General features: G+C 37.7%; 1 protein-coding gene across 13 annotated transcripts in view; it reads left to right on the forward strand.

Moving 5' to 3' along the window:
- HDAC9 (histone deacetylase 9) overlaps window positions 1-22494 on the forward strand; it is a 996855-nt gene extending 974361 nt beyond the window's left edge. For all 13 annotated transcript variants that reach the window (XM_037836859.1, XM_037836851.1, XM_037836858.1 and 10 more), the window contains one exon: window positions 21953-22494. In XM_037836859.1, coding sequence (XP_037692787.1) covers window positions 21953-21992 — 40 coding nt within the window. In that variant the 3' untranslated portion in view covers window positions 21993-22494. The remainder of the gene's footprint in view (window positions 1-21952) is intronic.
- Window positions 22495-22916: the final 422 nt, after the last annotated feature.

Raw genomic sequence — 22916 nt, forward strand, 5'->3', positions numbered from 1 at the left:
CAGTTATTTTCTTCTTACCATAACCACTTAAAGACCGGATTACCAATAGGAAAAAAAAAGTTTATATTACTGTATTAGAATGCATTTTCATATGGGCTTCTGCAGGATAAGGGAAAACTTATTTTACATCTTTGATAATGTGAACTAACCCCCTGCCATTCCCAGCTAAGAAGTGAACCAAGTTCATAATCCAAAGGTGTTGCAATTATTCCCAAGGCCAAATACAGTTAGTTGTCTGTCATCCGAGAGCTATAAAACTGAGGAAACTAACATCTGTTAGTGTTGGATATAAAAGGAGCATGGCTATTCTTTAGAATTCATTTAATATAGAGAAACAAAGCTAAATTCCGACCTGAGTGAAATGATCTGGAAGTAAATTTGCCCATTAAAATGCAGAGCTTATGTTATGAGCCCAATTAATACAAAAATTCAATACTTTGGCAGAAATTGGCTCTGTTAACATGCTTGTTTAAACTTACGGTAAATAGTGTGCTTGACTACTGATGACCTACAGTGTGGTTTAACCCGCTTTCAGTCCATGGTGATTTTAAAGCTTCATCTGACGGCAGAGAGAAGGTGAATTTGTTCATGTACAGGGAGGCAGAGTCTAAGCCCGGAGCCTGGATCCACATTAGTTTGTCCATTTTAGACAGATTGTATCTATTTTGATTGATTTTTCTTGTGGGAAGAAAAATGGTTTTGCTTGAAATATTTTCTATGGCTTTGAACTCGTTTTTTCAGCAGAAGAAAAGAAAATTTCTTCTAGAACTGACTCTTGCATTTTTATTGAGCCATGCATTAATTTCATCTCTTGGGGGTGGGGAGGCGGAGATCCCAGAAAGCTACAGTTGGAATGCATTAACTCTTTTCAGGGGACTGCTATGAGAATTGTCCCCCTGCTGAATACAGGAACAATGACTGTCAAAATGATATAGAGAGACAGCAATGTTCATGGGCCTTTATTATGAATGCAATATTATAAGCATGCAGGAAATTGAAAAATTAGACAATTCAGAGAGCTAAATGGATGGAAAGGGTGAAGGCTAGATGCTTTTTATAGGAAATTCTTGCCAGTTATTTTGGAGGATATATTGGTGTTTGGAGTGAGATGACTCATTTTGTACTAAGATTTTGGGTAAAGCAGCCCTTTTCCTGGCCAACTCATATCTGACTCATTTACCACTGGTGAATAAGGGATAAAATGCTCCTGGCTAAGAACCATTGTAAGTATTTTTTTGTTCATTTTTCTTGGATGGGGGAGGGGATGACAACATACTGAAAACAGTCATTTCATTTTTATAACTGCATTGATGGACCATGAAGAATGAATTATTAGAAAAAGGTTGATATGTGGGGTTGGTTGACAGAAATACAGTTTTTGAAACACAGTTTTTGGGTGGTGGAGGATTTGAATAGGAAAGAAATGTTTGATGGGTCAACAACAAAGACAAAAACTGAGTGAAGACAAGTGATATAGTCGATGATTAAATCAATAGGCCTGATGACGTAAAGCATATCATTTAAAAGATAGACACGTGATAGATTTTTTTTTTCTTATTTGCCAGGAAGGTGTATCTTTAAAAGATTTATAGTTTGTATTTGTTGATTTTCTCTTTCAAAATGCTTCTACTCTGGATATGTCAGTGCATTATTTAGGTTTATTCTTGGAAAACAATTTAGGCTCTGCTAAAACTTAAGAAAAAGTTCTCTCTAGAAATCAAGGCTTCAGAATGACCAGCTATTAAATTATTAGAAGCACATTTATACTCTAGAAATAATTTTTAACTCAAGAAACCCCTGAAAATTAGGTTTTCAAATGTCAATTTTGACCTATTGAATATAGTGTGAATCATATTAGATTATCAAATACCATCTGATATTTTTATTTACTTAATTATTTAATTTTCAACTTATGGCAACTTTTCTCATGAGAGATATGGTTTCAAGTCATTCTTTAATACAGTAGCATGAGAAAATTTATGATTCCAAATATGATTATTTTGTATTTGAGTAAAGTATGTCATACATAAATATAATAGCATAAAAATAAACTAAAAAATTCCAAGTATCATCCACTTTAGCTCTGTCTAGCCTAAAAGTAACTTCATGGGCATTGATAAGCCCATTTTCCTGAATCTGAACATTTATGTGGAAATATTGACCATTATTAAATACACATTCGTGTCTAATGTATTTAGAAACAGGTCTCTGTTTAAATATCCCCACCTTTGGGCTCTCCATGGGCTTCTAGAAGCTGGCTACTGTGGAAATTATTTAGGTTTCTGATTTTTCTCTAGGATACTCTTATTTTGAGGACATGTTTATCTAACCAGGCAAACATTCCAATACAAATTTTATTCACAATTTTCATCCAGTGTCAACAAAGACTTGGTTGAAAAGTGGGCAAAACTTCAGAAGTTCTTTGTAAAAGTAAGAAGGATCTATGCCCTCTTATCTTCTTTCTCCTCTTATCTTCTTTCTTGTTGTCTCCCTGGAGCCATATTGTTATCTCTGTATTCAGTTCCTAACAGGTGGCCCTGTGGTATGTGTGAAGTCTGATTTAATATTAGGGACTAAACCAATACCTGATTATGTGTTTTAGGGTTCTATTCTTATAAAATGGTATTTAATTTGGAAAAAGAAACAGAATAGAACCATAAGTAAAATGAGATGAATGATAACTTTAGCTTCCCATTTCATCTTTGTCTCCACTTCTTCACTACTGTCCTTACTTTCTCACCACTACAGAACAGTAGAGTGTAACTCTAGAGTCAGTTTGTCTAGGTTCAGATCCCATCTCCACACTCAATACTTGTGTGATCAAGGTCAAGTTAATTAATTTCTATAGGCTTTATTTTCCTTTTCTTTAAAATGAGACAAAAAATTAATAGGGTTGTGAAGATTAAATGAGAATGCATAATAAGAACTTAACACAAAATGTGTGACACACGGTAAGTAAAAGCCTGATAGTTATTATTTTTGTATCATTTTTTTTCTTCCTTAATATGCTCTATTCCTTAATATGTCTTAATTTGTTTTTCAACATCTGGCAATCCATAATCTTAGAATATACCTGGGCATCTACACATCTAATTATTCATAGGTTAAATTAATAGTATTTCCATTAAAAATAAGTAATCAGCAAATAATCACTGAACAATATACTGATCCAATTAACTGATTTGTGTTTAGCTGACCTCACATAAAAAACTTGCACAATGCCCAGAACATTGTAGGTAGTAAACAAACATTTATTTATTGAATGAATGAATGAATGAATGAGCAAATGAATTCTTTAGAAAGCAAAACATTGTTAAAATGGTAACATTACATACTGCAATGGTGCCTGAGTACTTCCTGTTACTATTGACTATGTCTTCTGAGGAATCAGTGTTGTTATATTTTTACAATATTTTTCAAAATGTTTATTATACATATATTTTCCTTCTTGGTACTAAAATTGTAATGATAATACCCATTCTCAGATGTGTTGGCTAATCAGATTCCATAGTACTCTTATTTTCATAATAGGTTTCATAATGGTAGGTTGATGGAAGAAACATTAAGAAAGTAGGGAGGAGACAAAGTGTCTTGAATGAGGAAAGGGGTAAGAGGAATGTCTTTAAGAGGAAGAAAAATGTAAGAGTAATGCTATGTTTTAAGAATCTTTATATGGATAGTCACAGGTCCAAAACAGGGGACATGCACACCTTGCAGTTCCAATGGGGAAACACTTCAGGAGCAGAGGCTCCACCAAGCAGGCAGGGAGCAAAGGCCACGGTGGACCCGGGACTGTGCCTTTATCATGTTATATGGGTAGAGCTGAAGGCTGGTCCAGCCAGAGTGGCGATTGGGGAATTTGTATGTGACTTTCACAGGTTTGCATACTCAGGTAGGATATGGGGAGGATGGAGAGAAGCTGTATAAGCAGGTGTTAAGGGTGGTCACTAAGGGTCTTAACGACAGGGTCTGGGAAGCTAAGGTATCATGACAAAGCCAAAAGCCATATGTTACTAAGGGCGGGTTCAGAGATGCTGAGGCATCACGACAGTGTGGAGAGCCTCTATTTTATTTTAATTAGGATTTAATTAGGATTATCCTCTGACCTGAAGAATGAGAAAGAATATGGCAGAACATTGGGTTTATTCACTCTTCAGACAGTTTCTGATTGTCTTCTATATATCAGAAAAGTGCTGGGACCCAGGATCGCAAAGCTGTCTTACACTCCTCAAAATGCTTACATGGGAATTGTCTTGGTTTTCTATTGCTGCTGTAATATATTACCACAGAAGTAGTGATTTTCTGAATTTGACTTTCATTATCTTATAGTTCTGTAGGCCAGAATTCCCACATGAGTCCTCACTGGGAAAAAACCAAGGAGTCAGCAGGGCTACATTCCTTTCTAGAGACTCAGAGGAAGCCATTTCCTTGCAGTTTCCAATTTCTGGAGGCTGCTGGCATTCCTTGGCCCATGGCCCCCTTCTTCCATCAATGTCATATCCCTCTGACCTTTCTTCAGTTGTCACATCTCTCTCTGGCTTCTGCCTGGGAAGATTCTCTAATTTTGTGGGCTCATATGATTAGATCAGGCCCACCAGGGTAATCCAGAATAATTTCTCCATCTCAAGGCCTTAACCTTAATCACACCTGCAAAGTTAGTTTTGCAATGCAAGATGTCATATTCACAGATTTCAGGGATTAGGATGTGCACATCGTTGATGATGCATTATTCTTTGTACCACTGGGATCAAACATGAACAATCAGCTATAATAAGTTACAATGATTTGATTGCTTGAGATACTGAAGGAAGGACGACATAATGCTAGCCTAGGACTGGGGAACAAATCACAGAGCCAGGGACATCTGAACCAGGGTGAAAATGTATGTAGGATTTTACTAAGTAAATAAAAGAAAAGCATCCAGGATAGAGACCATAACTTGGGCAACCTTCAGTTTTTTTCACTTCTCTGCCAACTCTCAATCCAAACTACCTTCATCACTCATCTGAACTCTTGCAGAAACTTCCTAACTAGTTCCCATATCATTTTGCCTCCTTCTAATCCATTTTCTATGCAGGAATCCAGGAGCTCTGAAGAACAAAACAAAACAAAAAAAAAACACTTGCAGAAACAGTCCTGTCACTCTTGTGCTTGAAATCCTTAAATGCCTTCCTATGGCCATTAGAATAAAGACCAACATCCTTAACAGAACCCAGAGGATCTGCAGTTTCGAGGCCTTCCCTTCATCTTGATCCAATAACAGTGGCTTGGCTTCATTTCTTTTTTGATTGAGGTTTACCTAACATAAAATATAATACATGTATACACAAATATAATAATATGCACAAATCCTAAGTGTACAGCTGATTAGATTTTTACCTATGCAGTATTCACATAACTATCGCCCATAGGAAGGTACGGAACATTTTCATTACACCAGAAAATTTACTTGTGCCTCTTCCCAATCAATGCCATCCCCTCCACAGGTAACTTTGATCACCATAGATTAGATTTGCCTATTCATTTAAATGGACTCATGCAGTACATACTGCTTTTTATATAGCTTCTTTCACTCTACTCAAAAAATGATTTTTAGATTCACCCATTTTGTTGCTGGCAGTAAGTAGTTTGTTCATTTTTATTTTATTCCAGTGTATATACATATCCTAATTTGTTTATCCATGCACCTGTTGATGATCATTTGGGTTGACTCCAGTTTCGGGTTATTGTGAATAAAGCTGCTATGAAAATTTTTGTACAAGTTTTATGTTGACTCAAGCACCCAGTTTTCTTGGATATGTTCTTAGGAGTGGAATTACTAGGTTGTAAGGAAAGCATACATTTTACTTCAAAAGAAACTTCCAAACTTCCATTTTCAGAATGGCTCTATCATTTTGTACTCTCACTGGAAGTGAATGATATACCAATTTAGATCCAATTGCTTCATATACTCACCAACACTTGGAATACTCAGTCTTTTTAATTTAACCTTTCTAGAGGTTGTGTAATTTTATTTCATTATTTCCCCAACAGGACTTCCTTGGCATATACGCTTCCCTCCTTTTAATTATCATGCCCCCCCCCATCTAGCCTGTACACCACTCCCCATTCTCTTACATGACTTCCATTTATCCTTCAGTTCTCAGATCAAATATCACTTCATCTTCCTTAGAGAATTTTCACTCATTGCCAGACCTAAAATTAGGTCAGTTCCTCCTTCTGTCCTTTCTCTTTTCTCACCTATACTTCTGCATTTTTCTTCATAACATCACTGGCACTTATATATATATATTTGCATGCTTATTTGATTAGTTTACATTTCCTAGAAGCTTCTTATAGCTAGGAGCCATGCCCCTTTTGCTCACCATTGTTTTTCAAACACCAGGACAGATCCTAAAATTTGTTAGGTACTCAAGAACTATATGGTTAGTAATAGATGGGCAAAAGTCCAGAGATGTACCAGTGGATACATGAGTCCGACTTTGGGGAAAGGATAAGGGTACCACGGTGGCTGGTATACTGTGAAGTGCAGAAAAAATAGAGGTGATTGGGGCAAGATTGGGAGCAATTTTGAATGTTAACTTATGAACTCAGTTGAATTCCATAAGCTACTAAAACAATAGAGAGACTCTCTAGGTCTATGTTTTTAAAAGATAGCAGCATGTGGAAGGGACCAAGAATACTACTGAAAAAACAGCCAGAAAACTCTTAGGGTAATGTGGCGAGGCAGCCAACTAAGGTTGGCAGGAGAAATATAGGGGAAGGTTGCAGATTGTATATAAATCTCTCAGGAATAATGAATTGGTGGGTTGAATTATGTACCCCAGTGCAAGACATATTCTTAATATTAATCTGTGTTACTGTAGTTGTGAACTCATGTGTTAATAGGAACTTTTTTAAGATGCTATTTTTAGTTAAGGTATGGGTAGGCCCTTAATCTGTATTACGAAAGTCCTTTATAAGCAGAAGAAACTTGGGTTCAGGAAGTCAGAAAAAGTCACAGAGAGGAGCCAGAAGCCAGAAGTCAGCCTAAACTGCAAGAGCAGATACGAGGAGCAAGAGCTTTGCATGTGACAGGAGGCAGAGATGCAAGCCAGTGAACCCCAAGGATTGCAGCAAGCATACACTAGATCCATACAGACTTTGGAGAGAAAGAACAGATACGTTGATGCATTGATTGAACTTCTGGCCTCCAAAACCATGATCTAAAAAATGCTTGTTATTTCGGCCATCCTATTCTATGGTATTTGTCATAGCAGCCTGACAAACTAAGACAGTTTGGGTACTGTAAAGTAGGGTGCTGCTATTACAAATACCTAAAAATGTGGAGGTGGCTTTGGATAGAGGCTGGAAGAACTTTGAGGTGTTTGGTAGAAAAAGCCTAGATTACTTTGAAGAGACTGTTGGAAGCAATATGGATATTAAAAGCATTTCTGGTGAGTACTCAAAAAAAATGTGAGAGCTAGGAGAAAGTTTCTATCTTCTTTGAGAATGCATAATCCATCATGAGCAGAATGTTGGTAGAAATGTGGACATTAAATGTGCTTCTGGGGAGGCCTGAAAAGGAAAAGATTAAGGTGGTGTTGGAAACTGGAAGGAAGGCAATTCTTGTTATAAAGTATCAGAGAACATAGAGCAAATGTGTTCTGATGTTGGATAGTAGGCAGAAATTGTAATGATGAAATTGGATATTAAGCTGAGGAGAATTCCCAAGCTAAGTTTGGAAGGCGCAGCCTGGTTTCTTCTTTCTGCGTATAGCAAAATGCGAGAGGAAAGTAATAAACTGAGGACTGAACTCTTAAACACATAGGAACCAGCAATTTATGATTTGGAAAATCTTCAGCCAATCCAGAGAGCATGCTTTGGGACAAGGGCCAGAAGCAACTCTGTTGGGGCCCTCCCTGAGCTTTCAGGAAATAAGCACACAGAGACTGGGACCCCATGCAAATGTTTAGCTAAACCATCCTTTGCTGGGAGATTAAGCATATGACTCAGGGATTCAGTCAACCATCAATGAGGACTTCAGGATTGGAAATGTATTTGTCTATGAAGGATCTGTGGGAAATCCTTTTATCTGATGGCATCAATCCCCTTGAACTGCACACAAAATTGATAAATTTCTTAAGAATTATTTATAAGCAGTGGCACTGCCAGCCTGGACTGAAAAGCAGAGACAGGATGAAATGAAGGAAAATTTATTTCCACTGTCATGGAAGCAGATACCTGGACTAAAGAGATCTCCTCAGTTCAAGAGAGAGGGGTATCCACCAATGCCTTTGGATAGGGCAAGGTTTCTGCCCCAGCACTTTAAGGAGGTAAACCTTCCACCCCGACATTCAGGGAGTGCTGGCCACCATCCCAATGCCCAAGGAAGGTGAGGACTATGCCTTAGCATTGGGTAATGGATAGTATTAGAAAATCTACAAAGAACCCCAGAAAACCTTGAAGCCATTTTCTTTTTATTCCTGCACAGCTTCATGATATGAGGGAATGTATTTCCAATCATATATTCAGGCATGGAGTTGTCACATAAGAAGCTAAAACAGAATCTTTCTGAAATTTTTATAATCCCCTTACAAACTCTTGTTTTTCTCTTGATGTGGATTGCTTTTAATGAGCTACAAAATCATCCTACCATATGTATACAAATAATATTTCAAAAGTCATCTGTGGAATGTCTACTTTGTATAGAAAATGGATTAATGTTGTGGAGGGGGTAAAATAGGAAAATTAAGGTAGAAATGAGAGAAAAACATAAAACATAATTCATAAAACACCTAAGGACAAAATAGTATGGTGTAAAATGAATTCATGAATATTGAAAAGAGCAAAGTAAAGAAGAGGTCGTTGAGATAAAGGTAGAAAATGCTTCCTGCAGGAGGTAAATTTCAAGAAAGATGTTAAGGGTGTAGTGTTTGTGCCAGTCTGTATATATGATTATGTAATGCTGAAAGCTTGATAAATTCTTCCAATGAATTTGAATGGCTAAAAATTAAAATTGGTAGTTGTACCTCTTCTTTGTTCATTCCTCAGGCAATATAGTGTTGTTGATGATGTTGTTGTTAATAGGCAAAGTGAAATAACTTTAAGAAAAATATCAATGACTTTCAGAACCTACCAACTTGGTCAGTGAGCACAGGCTTTATTAGTCCACTGAACTCACCAACCCCAAATAAACTCTAGAGAAACTAAAGTACTAAAAAACGCCAAAGATACCAGGCACCAACCTGGGGAGAGTGGAAGCTATTCTGATTTGTAAGTGAAGGGATAAAGCAAAGTGGTGTGTGATTGCAACCTGAAGTGAAGAGCTGCAGAACATGGAAGCTAGAGGAAGGTTGAGTGGAAAGTTTTTTAAGGTCTTGCCTTGGGAATTTAGAGGACATGGCCACTATGCCAGTGTCCACAGAGGAATACCGTGACAAAAGCCCAGTTGAAGTAAGTAGTTAACAGAAAAAAATGGGGATTTACCAGCTGCGGTCAGGTATTCACTTTTCCATTCTGCCTCCTACCCCTCTGTCTAAAATTCCTAGCTGTTAAAAATTATACTATACAATGGATTGGCTTAATGGTGGAAATCTATTTTCTCATGGTTTCAGAGGCTAGAAGGCATCCTTCATCCCTGGGTGCAGTATCTTCTGGCTGGCTGGCAATCTCTGGGGTTCCTTGGATTTTCCATCACATGGAATTGCACATGGCAATGTTATCCTTTCTCTTCTGGGTTCTTTTGTCTTCTAGCTTCTGGCTTTTCCTTGTGGCTTCTCCCTCTGAGTACCATTTCCTTTGCATTTAAGGACTTCAGCCATACTGGATTAAGGCCCACCCTCATTGCAACTTAGGCATGCTTAATTAATAACATCTTCAAAAATCCTATTTACAAATGGGTTTACACCCCCAGGATCAGGGTTGAGACCTGAACATGACTTTTGTGGGGGACATGATTCAATCCCCAACACCATCCAGAACCACAAAACCCTAAAGTTGTTGGATTACAACCTAGGTAACATCTCCTCCTGGTGCTGCTTTATCCTAAAGATTCTAAGACAAACCTGGAGGAGTGACAGCAAACAGGAATGATCAACAGTAATTCTATCATTCTAAGTTCTGTATCCTACTAATCATCCCAAACTTAACTTACTGGGTTTGATAGAGACTAGAACAGAGCCTAGTTGTCTAATACCCACCACCATAGAAGGTGGCTAATGCCCTGAAGAGCACATGAGCCCCAGTTTAGAGGAACTAGATACTTAAGGGGTACAACTATCTGAAGAGAGAGAAAACTGAACAATATATACCATCCAATGCAGAAGTATTAGAAGAAATGAGCAAATAATTTAAAATAAGCATGCCAGATATACTTAAGGAGAGATGTAAGATGTTAATTATATGTAATTGTGGGAAGGTCAACCATGGCAGCCATGCTGGAAAGCAATCTAGCACTATTAAGTACATGCAAGACATATGTCCCAGTAATCTTGCTCCTGGGAATGCATACCAAAGACATTCTTATGTGGGGTCATTAGAGTATATATACAAGGAAATTCATTGCAGTGTCATTCATGGTGGGTAGACAGCTGAAGGCAAACTTGATGTCTGTGGTGGTTTGGAGCTACGTACCCCAGAGAAAAACATGTTCTTAAATGTAATCCATTCCTGTGGGGTGAACTCTTGTAAGTAGAAACTTTTGATGAGGTTACTTCCAAGTGTGGCCAGCTGAATCAGGTTGGGTCTTAATTCTAATACTGAAAGCCTTTTAGGGAATATCAAAGAGAGAAAGGAAGCCAGAGGGAGCAGCCAGAAGCTGAAAGTCAGTGGAACCCAGAAGAGAAGGGAGAGGCCAGGAGACGCCACTATTTCCATTGCCATGTGGCAGAAAAGCCAAGGACCAAGGACCACTGGCAGCCAGCCCCAAAACACCACAGTCTTCTGGGAAAAAGCACCGCTTTGATGACTCCTTGATTTTTTACTTCTCCTACCCTCAAAACTGTGAGCCAATAAATTCCCAATGTTTATTCTAATCCATTGCATGGTATTTGTTTTGGCAGCAAGAAAACTAAAATGATGTCCTTCACTGAGAGAATGAATACTTAAAATGTAGTGGATGCATACCATGGTGACACATGTAGCAGTTAGCACAGACACATCAGCACAGCTACATTAATAGAGCTCATAAATATGGTACTGAATGAGAAAAGAAAGAGCAACAACACAAGGGTATATAAACATGACATTTACATAAAATAAAAATATATGTACAAAAACCAATACTATATAGCTGTAAAGAAGGCCCTCCAAACAAAATAATGTGTAGACAGTAGATCACTTGCCTTTGAGGAGGAAGAGGAATGGAAATATGATATAGGTATTAAATTAATATAACCTAGAGTATATGTGTCTTTACTAAATAATAATATTAATCTTAACAAACATGTAATCTTTTAAAATCATAGAAAATGAAATACCAATTTAAGAGAAAATACAAAAATTTAATTTTATGCTATATCTTACCACAAGTTAAATTTTTTTCTTTTCTTTTCTTTTTTGGTAAATCATCAACCTATAATTGCTGGACTGAACTGATTCTTCCCTTACTATATAAAACCTTTGCCCTTCACTGACAGGGAAAGATCAGCATTCACTGTGAAGTAGGCTTGCTGCAGTAGAAGTTCATGTCTTTCAATTAGCTAACCTGTTGCACTAAAATATTCCTTTGGCAGATTTACTCTAATGTTAGCCCTGAACTTACTGTGTCTCCATCTCATCCAATTGCAAATGGAATTAAATTAAAAGATGTGAAAATCATCTCTCTTCCCTTTCCCCAGCGCTTTCCATGACTACATTTTTGTTAATCAAAGTAAACTTAGCATGTGTCCATGCATGACTGAAGCAGGATCTGTCTTGTTTCCAGAGCATGACTTCTCACCGTTACACACAAAACAGCCTTCTGAGGGTCATTCCTCAGCAGCTCACTTTGTGTTTCATGATGATGACTTCTTAAGGAAATCACATTTAAAAAACCATGCAGGCATATAAAAGTTACCTAGGGAGAAGATGGCAGAGTGGTGAGGTATAGGTTTGTTTTAGTTATTCCTCTGGGGAAGTTGGTAAAAAGCCAGGAACTGCATGGACCGGCCACTGCAGAGGAATTTGAATTTGGACATACTTCATGCAACACTCACGAATGCGTGGAGCAGCTGAGATCAGTGAAATCTGTAAGTTCTCGCAGCCAGGGGGCCAGCTGCTCCCTGCCAGGCACAGTCCCAAGGGAAGAGGGGCCATTGGTGCTGGGAACCAGGAGGGAGAAGTGCAGTTGCAGCACTGATTAACAAACTCAGACTGCTGATCAAAAACTCCAACCATAGATAAACTGAGACCACTTGCCAGAGAATCTAGGAGCAGTCAGCCCAGCAGAGAGAAGATAGGACTAGCAAAAACAGCAAAATAAATAAATAAATAAATAAATAATAATTAAAAAAAAAATAAAAACAGACTTTTGGAGGTAGGGTGAACATAATACAGAGAAGGGCCAGGCTCAAACAGAATCAGGCACATACGCAAATCCAGGGAGCCAGGGCCCTTCTCTGAAAAGCAGGTTTCTCTGCTTCCTTGGTTGTTCCTTAATTGCCCTCAATTCCTTGTCTTTTAACATTTCAATTGCCCATGAGAACTGAAGGACTGTAAATAGTCCATACCGGGCCCTTCTTTTTCTTTTTTCTTTTTCTTTTTTTTTTTTTTTAATCTTTTTCTCTTTTTTTAAAAAAATAACAATTCTAACAAGCCCATTATAGAAAGCCTCAAAGACTTGCAATTTGGGCCCAGGAAGAGAAGAGCTAAGATAGCTCTGAGAGACAAAGCAATAACTCTAGTGGCTGAGAAAATTCCCTAAACACCACAACTCCCCAAGAAAAGGGGGGCATGGCCCAGCTGCAGTGGCAGCCCTCCTTTTGGAAACACAGACCACAGGGACTGGAATTCAGAAATCAGCTTCAGTCAGCCACATCCCCAGCTAGGGTCAGGGTCACCAGGAGAACTAAAGGCTCCTCACCTCCTTACACTGGTGGGGGAGCTGCGGGCTGGCAAGTGCCATCTGCTGGACAGCATAGGAAAAGCACCAAGTATAGAGGCCTCACAGGAGGGTCTCATTCTCAAGGAAAATCCATATGCTCTCCTGAGACCTGGGCCTCTCTGGACTGGGAAAACCTGACTGGGGTTGACTGTATGTGAGGAGACCCTCACACAAAAAGGCTACATAGAGGCAGGGCAAGAAACAGAAAAACAAGAGGTGAAAAACTCCAATCAACTAAATAGAACCCAAGTTAGAGGCCTAGAATAAGCTGTACTAAACACCAGAGGTTAGAGAACAAAGCTAACCAACAAGAAAACCCTAAGTAAAAGAGTGAAAACGAGCTCCAGAATAAACAAATCAAGAAAGTCAGATGCCTAGACATCTCAAGATAACAAACCATACTAGGAAACATGAAAATAAGGACCAGCCAAAGGAACAAAGTAATAGTTCAACCGAGATACAGGAGTTGAGACAACTAATGCTAAATCAATTCAATGAATTGAAGGAAGAACTAATTAAATATGTTCAAACAAATCTCCTAAATCAATTCAAAAATCAAGTCAGTGAATTGAGGGAAGATATAGCAAAAGAGATGAAGGATATAAGGAAGACACTGGATGACCATAAAGAAGAACTCATAAACTTGAAAAAACAAATGGCAGAACTTATGGGAATGAAGGGCATAATTGAAGAGATGAAAAAGACAATAGAGGAATACAGCGGTAGATTTGAACAGGCAGAAGAAAGGATCAGTGAATTGGAGACCAGACATTTGAATTCATACACACAAAAGAACAGATGGTGAAAAGAATGGAAAAATATGAGCAAGGTCTTAGGGAGCTGAGTGACAACATGAAGTGCAATAATATACATGTTATGGATGTCCCAGAGGGAGAAAAGAGGGGAAAAGGGGAAGAAAGAATAATAGAAATAATCACTGAAAATTTCCCAACTCTTATGAAAGACAGGAAATTACAGATTCAAGAAGTACAGCATACCCCAAACAGAATAGATCACAATAGACCTACTCCAAGACACTTACTCATCAGATTGTCCAATGTCAAAGACAAAGAGAGAATTCTGAAAGCAACATGAGAAAAGCAATCCATCACATATAAGGGAGCTCAATAAGACTATGTACAGATTTCTCCACAAAAAAACCATGGAGGTGAGAAGACAGTAGTATGAGATATTTAAAATTCTGAAAGAAAAGAACTGCCAACCAAGAATTCTGTATCGACAAAACTGTCCTTCAAAAATGAGGGAGAGATTAAAATATTTTCAGACAAACAGACACTGAGAGAGTTTGTGAATAAGAGACCAGTGCTACAAGAAATACTAAAGGAGTGCTATAGGCTGATAGGAAAAGACAGGAGAAAGAGATTTGGAGAAGCATGTAGAACTGAAGATTATCAGGAAGGGTAAAAAGAGAGAGAGGGAAAAAATAAGACATGACATGTAAATCCAAAAGACAAAATGATAGAAGAAAATACTGCCCTTACAGTAATAATACTAAATGTTAATGGATTAAATTCCCCAATAAAAAGCCACAGACTGGCAGAATGGATTAAAAAACAGGACCCATCAATATGCTATCTACAAGAAACCCACTTTAGATAAAAGGACAAAAGTAAGCTGAAAGGGAAAGGTTGGAGAAAGATATTTCATGCAAACAGCAACCAGAAAAAAAGTGGTAGTAGCTATATTAATATCAGGCAAAGTAGACTTCAAAAGTAAAACAATTAAAAGAGACAAAGAAGGATACCATATGTTAATAAAAGGGTCAATTCATCAGGAAAGCATAACAATCATAGATATTTATTCCCCAAGCCAGAGTGCCCCAAAAGTCATGAGACAAACACTGAGAACACTGAAAGGAGAAGTAGATAACTCCACAATAATAGTTGGAGACTTCAATACACCACTCTCATGAATGGATAGAACATCTAGACAGAAGATCAATAAGGAAATGGAGATGTTGAATTGTATGATAAATGAACTAGACTTGACAGACATTTATAGAACACTACACCCCACAATAGCAGGATATACATTTTACTCAAGTGCTCATGGAACATTCTCTAGGATAGACCACATGTTGGGTCACAAATGAAGTCTCAACAAATTTGATATTATGAAAAACACAGATCATAACAGAATGAAGTTGGAAATAAATAATAGGCAGAAGATTGTAAAATTCACAAATATATGGAGACTAAACAACCCACTTTTAGAAAACTGGTGGGTAAAGGAAGAAATTACCAGAGAAAGTAGTAAATACCTCGAGGCAAGTGACAAAACTTATGGGATGCAGCAAAGGCAGTGCTGAGAAGGAAATTTATTGCCCTAAATGCCTATATTAAAAGAGAAGAGAGAGCAAAAATTGAGGAATTAACTGTCCACCTGGAGGAACTAGAGAAAGAACAGCAAACTAACCCCAAAGCAAATAGAGGGAAAGAAATAACAAAGATTAGAGCAGAAATAAATGAAACTGAGAACAAGAAAACAATAGAGAGACTCAACAAAACTGGAAGCTGATTTTTCAAGAAAATCAAAAAAATTGATGGATCCCTAGTAGGCTAAGAAAAAAACAAACAAAACAACAACAACAACAACAACAACAAAACGGATCAAATAAATGCAATCAGAAATGGGAAAGGAAACATAACTACTGACCCTGCAGAAAAAAAGGAGATAATAAGAAGATACTATGAGCAACTATATGCTAATAAACTAGCATATAGTTTATTATTACACAAAATGGACAACTTCCTAGAAAAGCATAAACAAGCAACATTGACCCGAGAAGAAATAGACGACCTCAATAAATCAATCACAAGTAAAGAGATTGAGTCAGTCATCAAAAAGCTCCCCAAAGAAAAGCCCAGGACCAGATGGCTTCACATGTGAATGCTACCAAGCATTCGAGAAAGAATTAGTACCAATCTTGCTCAAACTCTTCAAAAAACTTGGAGAGGAGGGAAACTACCCAACTCATTCTATGAAGTCAACATCACCCTAATGCCAAAATCAGACAAAGATACTACAAAAAAAGAAAACTGTAGACCAATCTCTCTAATGAATATAGATGCAAAAATCCTCAACCAAGTACTCGCAAATTGAATCCAGCAGCACATTAAAAGAATTATACACCATGACCAGGTGGGGTTTATTCCAGGTCTGCAAGGCTGGTTCAACACAAGAAAATCAGTGCAATACACCACACCAATAAATCAAAGCAGAGGAACCACACAATCATCTCGATCAATGCAGAAAAGGCATTTGACAAAATTCATCATCCTTTCTTGATGAAAATACTTCAAAGGATAGGAATAGAAGGGAATTTTCTCAATATGATTAAAGGCAATATATGAAAAACCCAAAACTAACATCGTACTCAATGGGGAGAGACTGAAAGCTTTCCCTCTAAGATCAGGAACAAAACAGGGATGCCCACTGTCACCATTGTTATTCAACATTGTGCTGGAAGTTCTAGCTAGAGCAATTAGGCAAAAAAAAAAGAAATAAAAGGTATCCAAATGGGAGAAGGAGAAGTTAAATGTTCAGTTTGCAGATGACATGATTCTACATGTAGAAAATCCCAAAAATCTACAGCAAAGCTAATAGAGCTAATCAACGAATGCAGCAAAGTTGCAGGCTACAAGATCAACATGCAAAAATCTAGAGAGTCCTTATACACAAGTAATGCACAGCAAGAGGAAGAAATATTTTTTAAAATCCCATTTACAACAGCAACCAAAAGAATCAAGTATTTAGGAATAAACTTAGCAAAGGCCACAAAACACCTATATAAAGAAAACTACAAGATACTGCTAAAAGAAATGAAGCAGGACCTTAAAAAATGGAAGAACATACTGTATTCATGGATTGGAAGACTAAATATAATTAAGATGTCAACTCTACCTAAATTGATTTATAGATTCAATGCAATACCAATACCAACAACTTATTTTGCGGAAATAGAAAAACCAATAACCAAATTTATTTGGAAGGGCAAGGTGTCCCAAATAGCCAAAAGTATCTTGAGAAAGAGGAACCAAGTGGGAGGTCTCACACTGCCTGACTTTGAAGCATATTACAAAGCTACAGTGCTCAAAACAGCATGGTACTGGCATAAGGACAGAGATACCAACCAATGGAATCAAAGTGAGTGTTCAGAAATATACCCCCGCATCTATGGACAATTGATCTTTGATAAGGCAGTCAAGCCAAAGCAACTGGGACAAAGCAACTATATGATGATACTGTGAACAACTGATTGTATACTGTGGATAGTTGTATGGTATGTGAATGTATCTCTATAAAATTGTAGGAAAAAATATAAATAGAGGTAAAAGTGCTGGAGAAAACATGGGGAGAGGAATGTACCTATTTATTCTTGATAAGGAGGCAGAGTAGTATAGCCTTTCTGAAGGTCAGTGTGGTGATTCCACAAGAAGCTAAATATGTGGGGGCCATAAGGTCCTGCAACCTCATTATGGGGTATGTATTTGGAAGATCTGAGAGCAGAGACATGAATGGACATTTTCACATTGGTGTTTATGGAGGCAGTATTCATGATTTGCAGTGGGTGGAGGTGGCCTAAGGGTACACTGACTGAGGAACAGAATGGTGAACTGTGGTGTATGCATACAATGGAATATTGAGCAACTACAAGAAGGAGTGAAGTTGTGAGACATGCAACAAGGTGAATGGATCCTGTGGACAGCATTTTGAGTGAACTATGCCAGAAACAAAGGCAAACACTCAAATGCCTCACCAATATGGACTAACTACAATGTGTAAACTCAGAATTGAATCTTAGAGCACAGCCTAACAGGGAAATGATTATGTAGATTGTAAGCTCTTACAGCAGTCAAATCTATTCCTGAATTGTAATGGCTATCTCCAAACTCGGAGATGTTGATCCCTTTGTGTATAACCTGATTGGTCTCTGGAACATTGGGTATCTGTGTGATACCTGAAACACAGAGCTAGAGCTCGGCAGATATGAATGTCATTATTAACGCATACAGCAACCATTAAAAAAAAAAAAAAAAAAAAAAAAAAACTGAAAAACAGCCCAGACTTCAATTGGAGATATAAATGAAGCAGATCTGGTTAAGACTAGGGCAAATCAGGCCAAAGGGTAAAGGTTGAAACCGACTGTGTGTTAAAACTTCAACTTCCATGTGAGACCAAGGGAAGAAATGTTTATTTGGTGTAGGACCTGTATTTTCTAAACAATATAACTTCTACAGTCAGTTTGTTCAAACACCACAATTACATGGAACTTTGAATAGGAAGTGAGATATGGTAGGTCTGTATAGGTTAGAGTGAAATAGCAACACATCCCAAAGTAATTTGGGTGGAGAATAAAAATATATATGTGGGGCCCCCCTGAGGAGCTGGGGGAGAATGCAGAGGTGTTGGACTTCCTCACCTGGATTGTTCTCATGAACATTGGGGACTGATGGCTTGATATGCTGATGTTCTCACAAACATTGGGGAGTGATGGCTTGATATACTGAGCCCTCTGTCTTGGGGCTTGCCCTATGAAGCTAGTTACTGCAAAGGAGAGGATAAACCTGCTTGTAATTGTGCCTAAGAGTCTCCCCCTGAGTGCCTCTTTGTTGCTCAGATGTGGCCCTCTTTCTCTAACTAAGCCACCTTGGCGGGTGATCTTGTTGCCCTACCCCCTAGGTGGGACCTGATTCCCAGGGGTGTAAATCTCCCTGGCAACGCAGGATATGACTTCTGTGAATGAGTCTGGACCTGGCATCGTGGGATTGAGAACATCTTCTTGACTAAAAGGGGGGTGCAAAATGAAACAAAATAAAGCTTCAGTAGCTGAGAGATTCTAAATAGAGTTGAGAGGTCAGTCTGGTGGACATTCTTACGCACTGTATAGATAACACTTTTTAGGTTTTAATGTACTGGAATAGCTAGAAGTAAATACCTGCAACTATCAAACTCCAACCCAATAGCCTTGACTCTTGAAGACAATTGTATGACAATGTAGCTTACAAGGGTTGACAGTGTATTTGTGAAAACCTTGTGGATTGCATTCCCTTTATCCAGTATATGGATGGATAAGTAGAAAAATGGGGACAAAAACTAAATTAAAAATAGGATGGGGGGGATGATTTGGGTGTTCTTTTTTATTTTTATTTTTTATTCTTATTCTTTCTGGTATCAGGAAAATGTTAAAAAAATAGATTGGGGTGATGAATGCATAACTATATGATGGTACTGTGAACAGTTGATTGTACACCACAGATGATTGTATGGTCTGTGAATATATCTCAATAAAACTAAATTTTTAAAAAGTTACCTAGGGAGAAGGATTAAGTAAAAATAACATCATCTCCATTGACAAAGATACGAGTCGGAAATGCTATAAATGTTCACAGGGGAAGATATAAATGATATAATTATTCTGTCATTATTTAGGACTTTACAGTTTATAAAGGATGTTCTCTCACATTAATTCATTTGTGTCTCACAATTCTGAGAGTCATTACTGGTCAGGGATTATTATTCCAGTTTTAAAGAGCAAACATGGAATCTTGAGGTGTTGAGTTGCTCAAAGTTAAATTTTAGAAAGTGACAGAGCTGGGACTTGAATGCAGGGCATCTACCTTGAAATACAGGATATTTTCCAATTTGGTATTCTATTAACACTACTTCCGTGTTGCAAAGACACAAAGGGGAATAGTTTAATTAAATATGTGTACATGCGATGAAGTAGAATGTGAGGAGCAGTGACTAGGTTATCTTTTAAAAAAAGAGCACATTTCAGGTTAGTATACAATGATTTTGAAGAGGAAGAGGGAAGAGAAGCATCTGATGGAAAACTTTACCGACAAGTCTCCATGTTTCAACAGAAGACATCCCACTTTTGCCAGCGAGTGAGTTGCACAGCAGACACCCTACTCGTGCCCTCAAAGCCCAGGCTGGCCGTGCATGCATCTGGAGAAGGTGCAGATGCTCCATCAAAGGGAGGCACACATTCCTTACATCTGTGACCCCTGGGACATTTTCCACACACCACTGTCTCTGGAATTCCAGCCTTGCTGAGTCCTGTATATGAGTGTGTATTTAGGGGTGAGGGGTTGGGGTTGGAATAATCCTGCTGTGGCTTTAAGTTAGAAATAGAAATTCAGTCTCCATGAAAATACCCAGTTTGACTATTAGAGAAGTGTATTATCTATATATTCTCAGATGTAAGTAAAATGTCTTTTTTTAAAAAAAATTTTCTTCTGGGAATGCTGATCATTTTGGATAGAAAAGATTTTAATAAATTATGGCTCATTGAAATAACTTCCACCTTATATACCAGCTCTGACCACTTTCTCATAACCCCTTTATCCTGAACACTTTTGGACATTTTTAACTTCCTAAGAAATGATTTTTTTTTTTTTTAAGTGTTCTACCTGGGTTCTTTCAGCACTTTCTGTTTTTGGTTAAGTTAAATAATGAATACCTAATGTTTTCATTCTTTAATTTTAAAGGATGCTTTAAAATCTTTTGTATTACTATCACATGGATAAACTTTCTCTCAGTATTCAAAATTTATTGTAAAAATTTTAAGCTAAAATGTCAACTACTTTATTTACAGGTGCTATGAAATCTTGTCTTTTTTCCTATAAATCTGTAAAAATAGCATGGCTAAATAGTTTGTTTCTGTTCATAAACAGCTGTGTTTTAAACATAGCATTTTTTTCTTCTATGAAAGCAATTCAGTATAAAATACTGGCAAGTAGATCAACAATATGAAGAAGAAAATAAAAACCACCTATTATTCCACCACCCAGAGAGAACCACCATGCAAATATTGCTGTGTGTTATTCTGGTAGTATGAGCATAACTCTGTACATTTGAGTCATTTTTATGTGTGTATTAAATTACCATGGGACAAATCCAAATTATTAAATGATATCTCATAGTGTTTATTATTTACAAGTCAATATTATCTTCTCTATGTTCTTGAAGCTTCATTAATTCTCAGAGTTTTGCACCCGAAACCACAACTTAACAGCAGCGTCGTGACTTTCCCAGTCTCGGCACTAGAAAATGGCAGAGCCCAGATGCAAACTCAGTTCTCCCACATCTCAACTCACAGTGCTCTTCGCACAACAGTCCAGCTACTTCATGTATTTGGATTCCTGCTACAATTCTGTCCTTTTGACTAAATTAAAAATCGTTCTAAATGTTTGCTCTAAAACACCCTCAAAGTGTTACTAAATTAAGGTTAAATCTCAAGTATAAAGTTTCAAGCAATTGGTTTTGGTTTTGCCCGAGCAGAACACCCCACAGATGATGCTGAATAAAAACTATTTACGCACTACCATAGTGCATTTCTTGTAAAAACGTTGGGGCTGTAGCAGCGATTTGCTAATCAAATTCAGAATTTGATTTGAAATGCCTCCGGCAGGCAGCCAATCCAGTTATGAAAGAACAGAAGCAAAAAACAGAACCCTGTGAGTCTCCTCCAGGAGCTAGCTAGGTCCATTGCTCTCAGTGGTGAACTTGTTCTATAGGGAATCATGGCAATTGCTTCTAAAATAAAATATTAAAGCTAATTTTTCAATAAATTATTGAACCGCTCTAGATGCAAAACATGTACATTTCTGAATCTAGATTTATAAAATATTCTGACATGTTTTAATATAAACAGGAACATATCCAATGATTGCTTGGATCTAAAATGTTTTTCCACTTGACATTTGTTTATACTTCCTAGGAAAGAAACTCTATTTATGGATAACTGAATAACACAAATAAACATCAGAGAGAGCTGAAAAATCAGCTTTGATTATGCATGAAAATCTACAATGTCATTGTGTACTCTTATGCCATTTTCTGATTGCCTGTTTATTTTTACAGAACTGCTGGTGAGCCTATGGAAGAAGAGCCAGCCTTATGAAGTGCCAAGTCCCCCCTGATATTTCCTGTGTGTGACATCATTGTGTACCCCCCACCCCCACCCCAGCACCCTCAGACATGTCTTGTCTGCAGCCTGGGTGGCACAGATTCGATGGAACATAAACACTGGGCACAAAATTCTGAACAGCAGCTTCACTTGTTCTTTGGATGGACTTGAAAGGGCATTAAAGATTGCTTAAACGTAACCGCTATGATTCTAAAGTTACAGTAAACCACGATTGGAAGAAACTACTTCCAGCGTGCTTCTAATATACTGAGTGACCCACTCACAGGCATGAAGGATGAACTGGAAACATCCAGTACAGCACTAGATGCTGTTAATAACAGAAGCTATGACAGCCAGCAAAATTTGGGGCAAAACCTGTGAAATACTAATTTCTGACATTCTGATCGCTTTTTATTGTGTAATTTTTAAAAAAAAAACAGTCTTACATTGTTTACAGGATTTGCTTTCAGCTATGAATGGATGGCAATTCCAGACAGACTTTTTTTTTTTTTTTTTTGGCCTTTGTTTTAACACACGGTTCAACTCTTGCTGGTAAGAGTTTAAGATGCAGAAACTGGTTTGAGGCTTTTTTTTTTTTTCCAGTGGAATAAACCACACTGTATCTCAAAGTCCAAATGCCAAAGGAACCTCACATACTGTGTGTAATCGTGCAATATTTTATGTCATGTTTTCTGAGAAAAATTACCCTATTTTCCTAACATTCGTCTCCATGTTCTCACGCATGGGCGGTTTAGAGTTGTATTTGAGGGTGAGGTCTTCCCCCCACCCCATACGATCCCTACTCCTGATGACAGTAGTTCTGAGCATATGTTCCATTAGGACATTAAGTGTCTTTGAAAAGTGCATAGCTTTTCAAAGATGGTTTTAATCTGTTTCAAATCTATCAAGAATTTACTC

This window comes from Choloepus didactylus, chromosome 5 (assembly GCF_015220235.1).
Source record: "Choloepus didactylus isolate mChoDid1 chromosome 5, mChoDid1.pri, whole genome shotgun sequence".
Classification (NCBI taxonomy): Eukaryota; Metazoa; Chordata; class Mammalia; order Pilosa; family Megalonychidae; genus Choloepus; species Choloepus didactylus.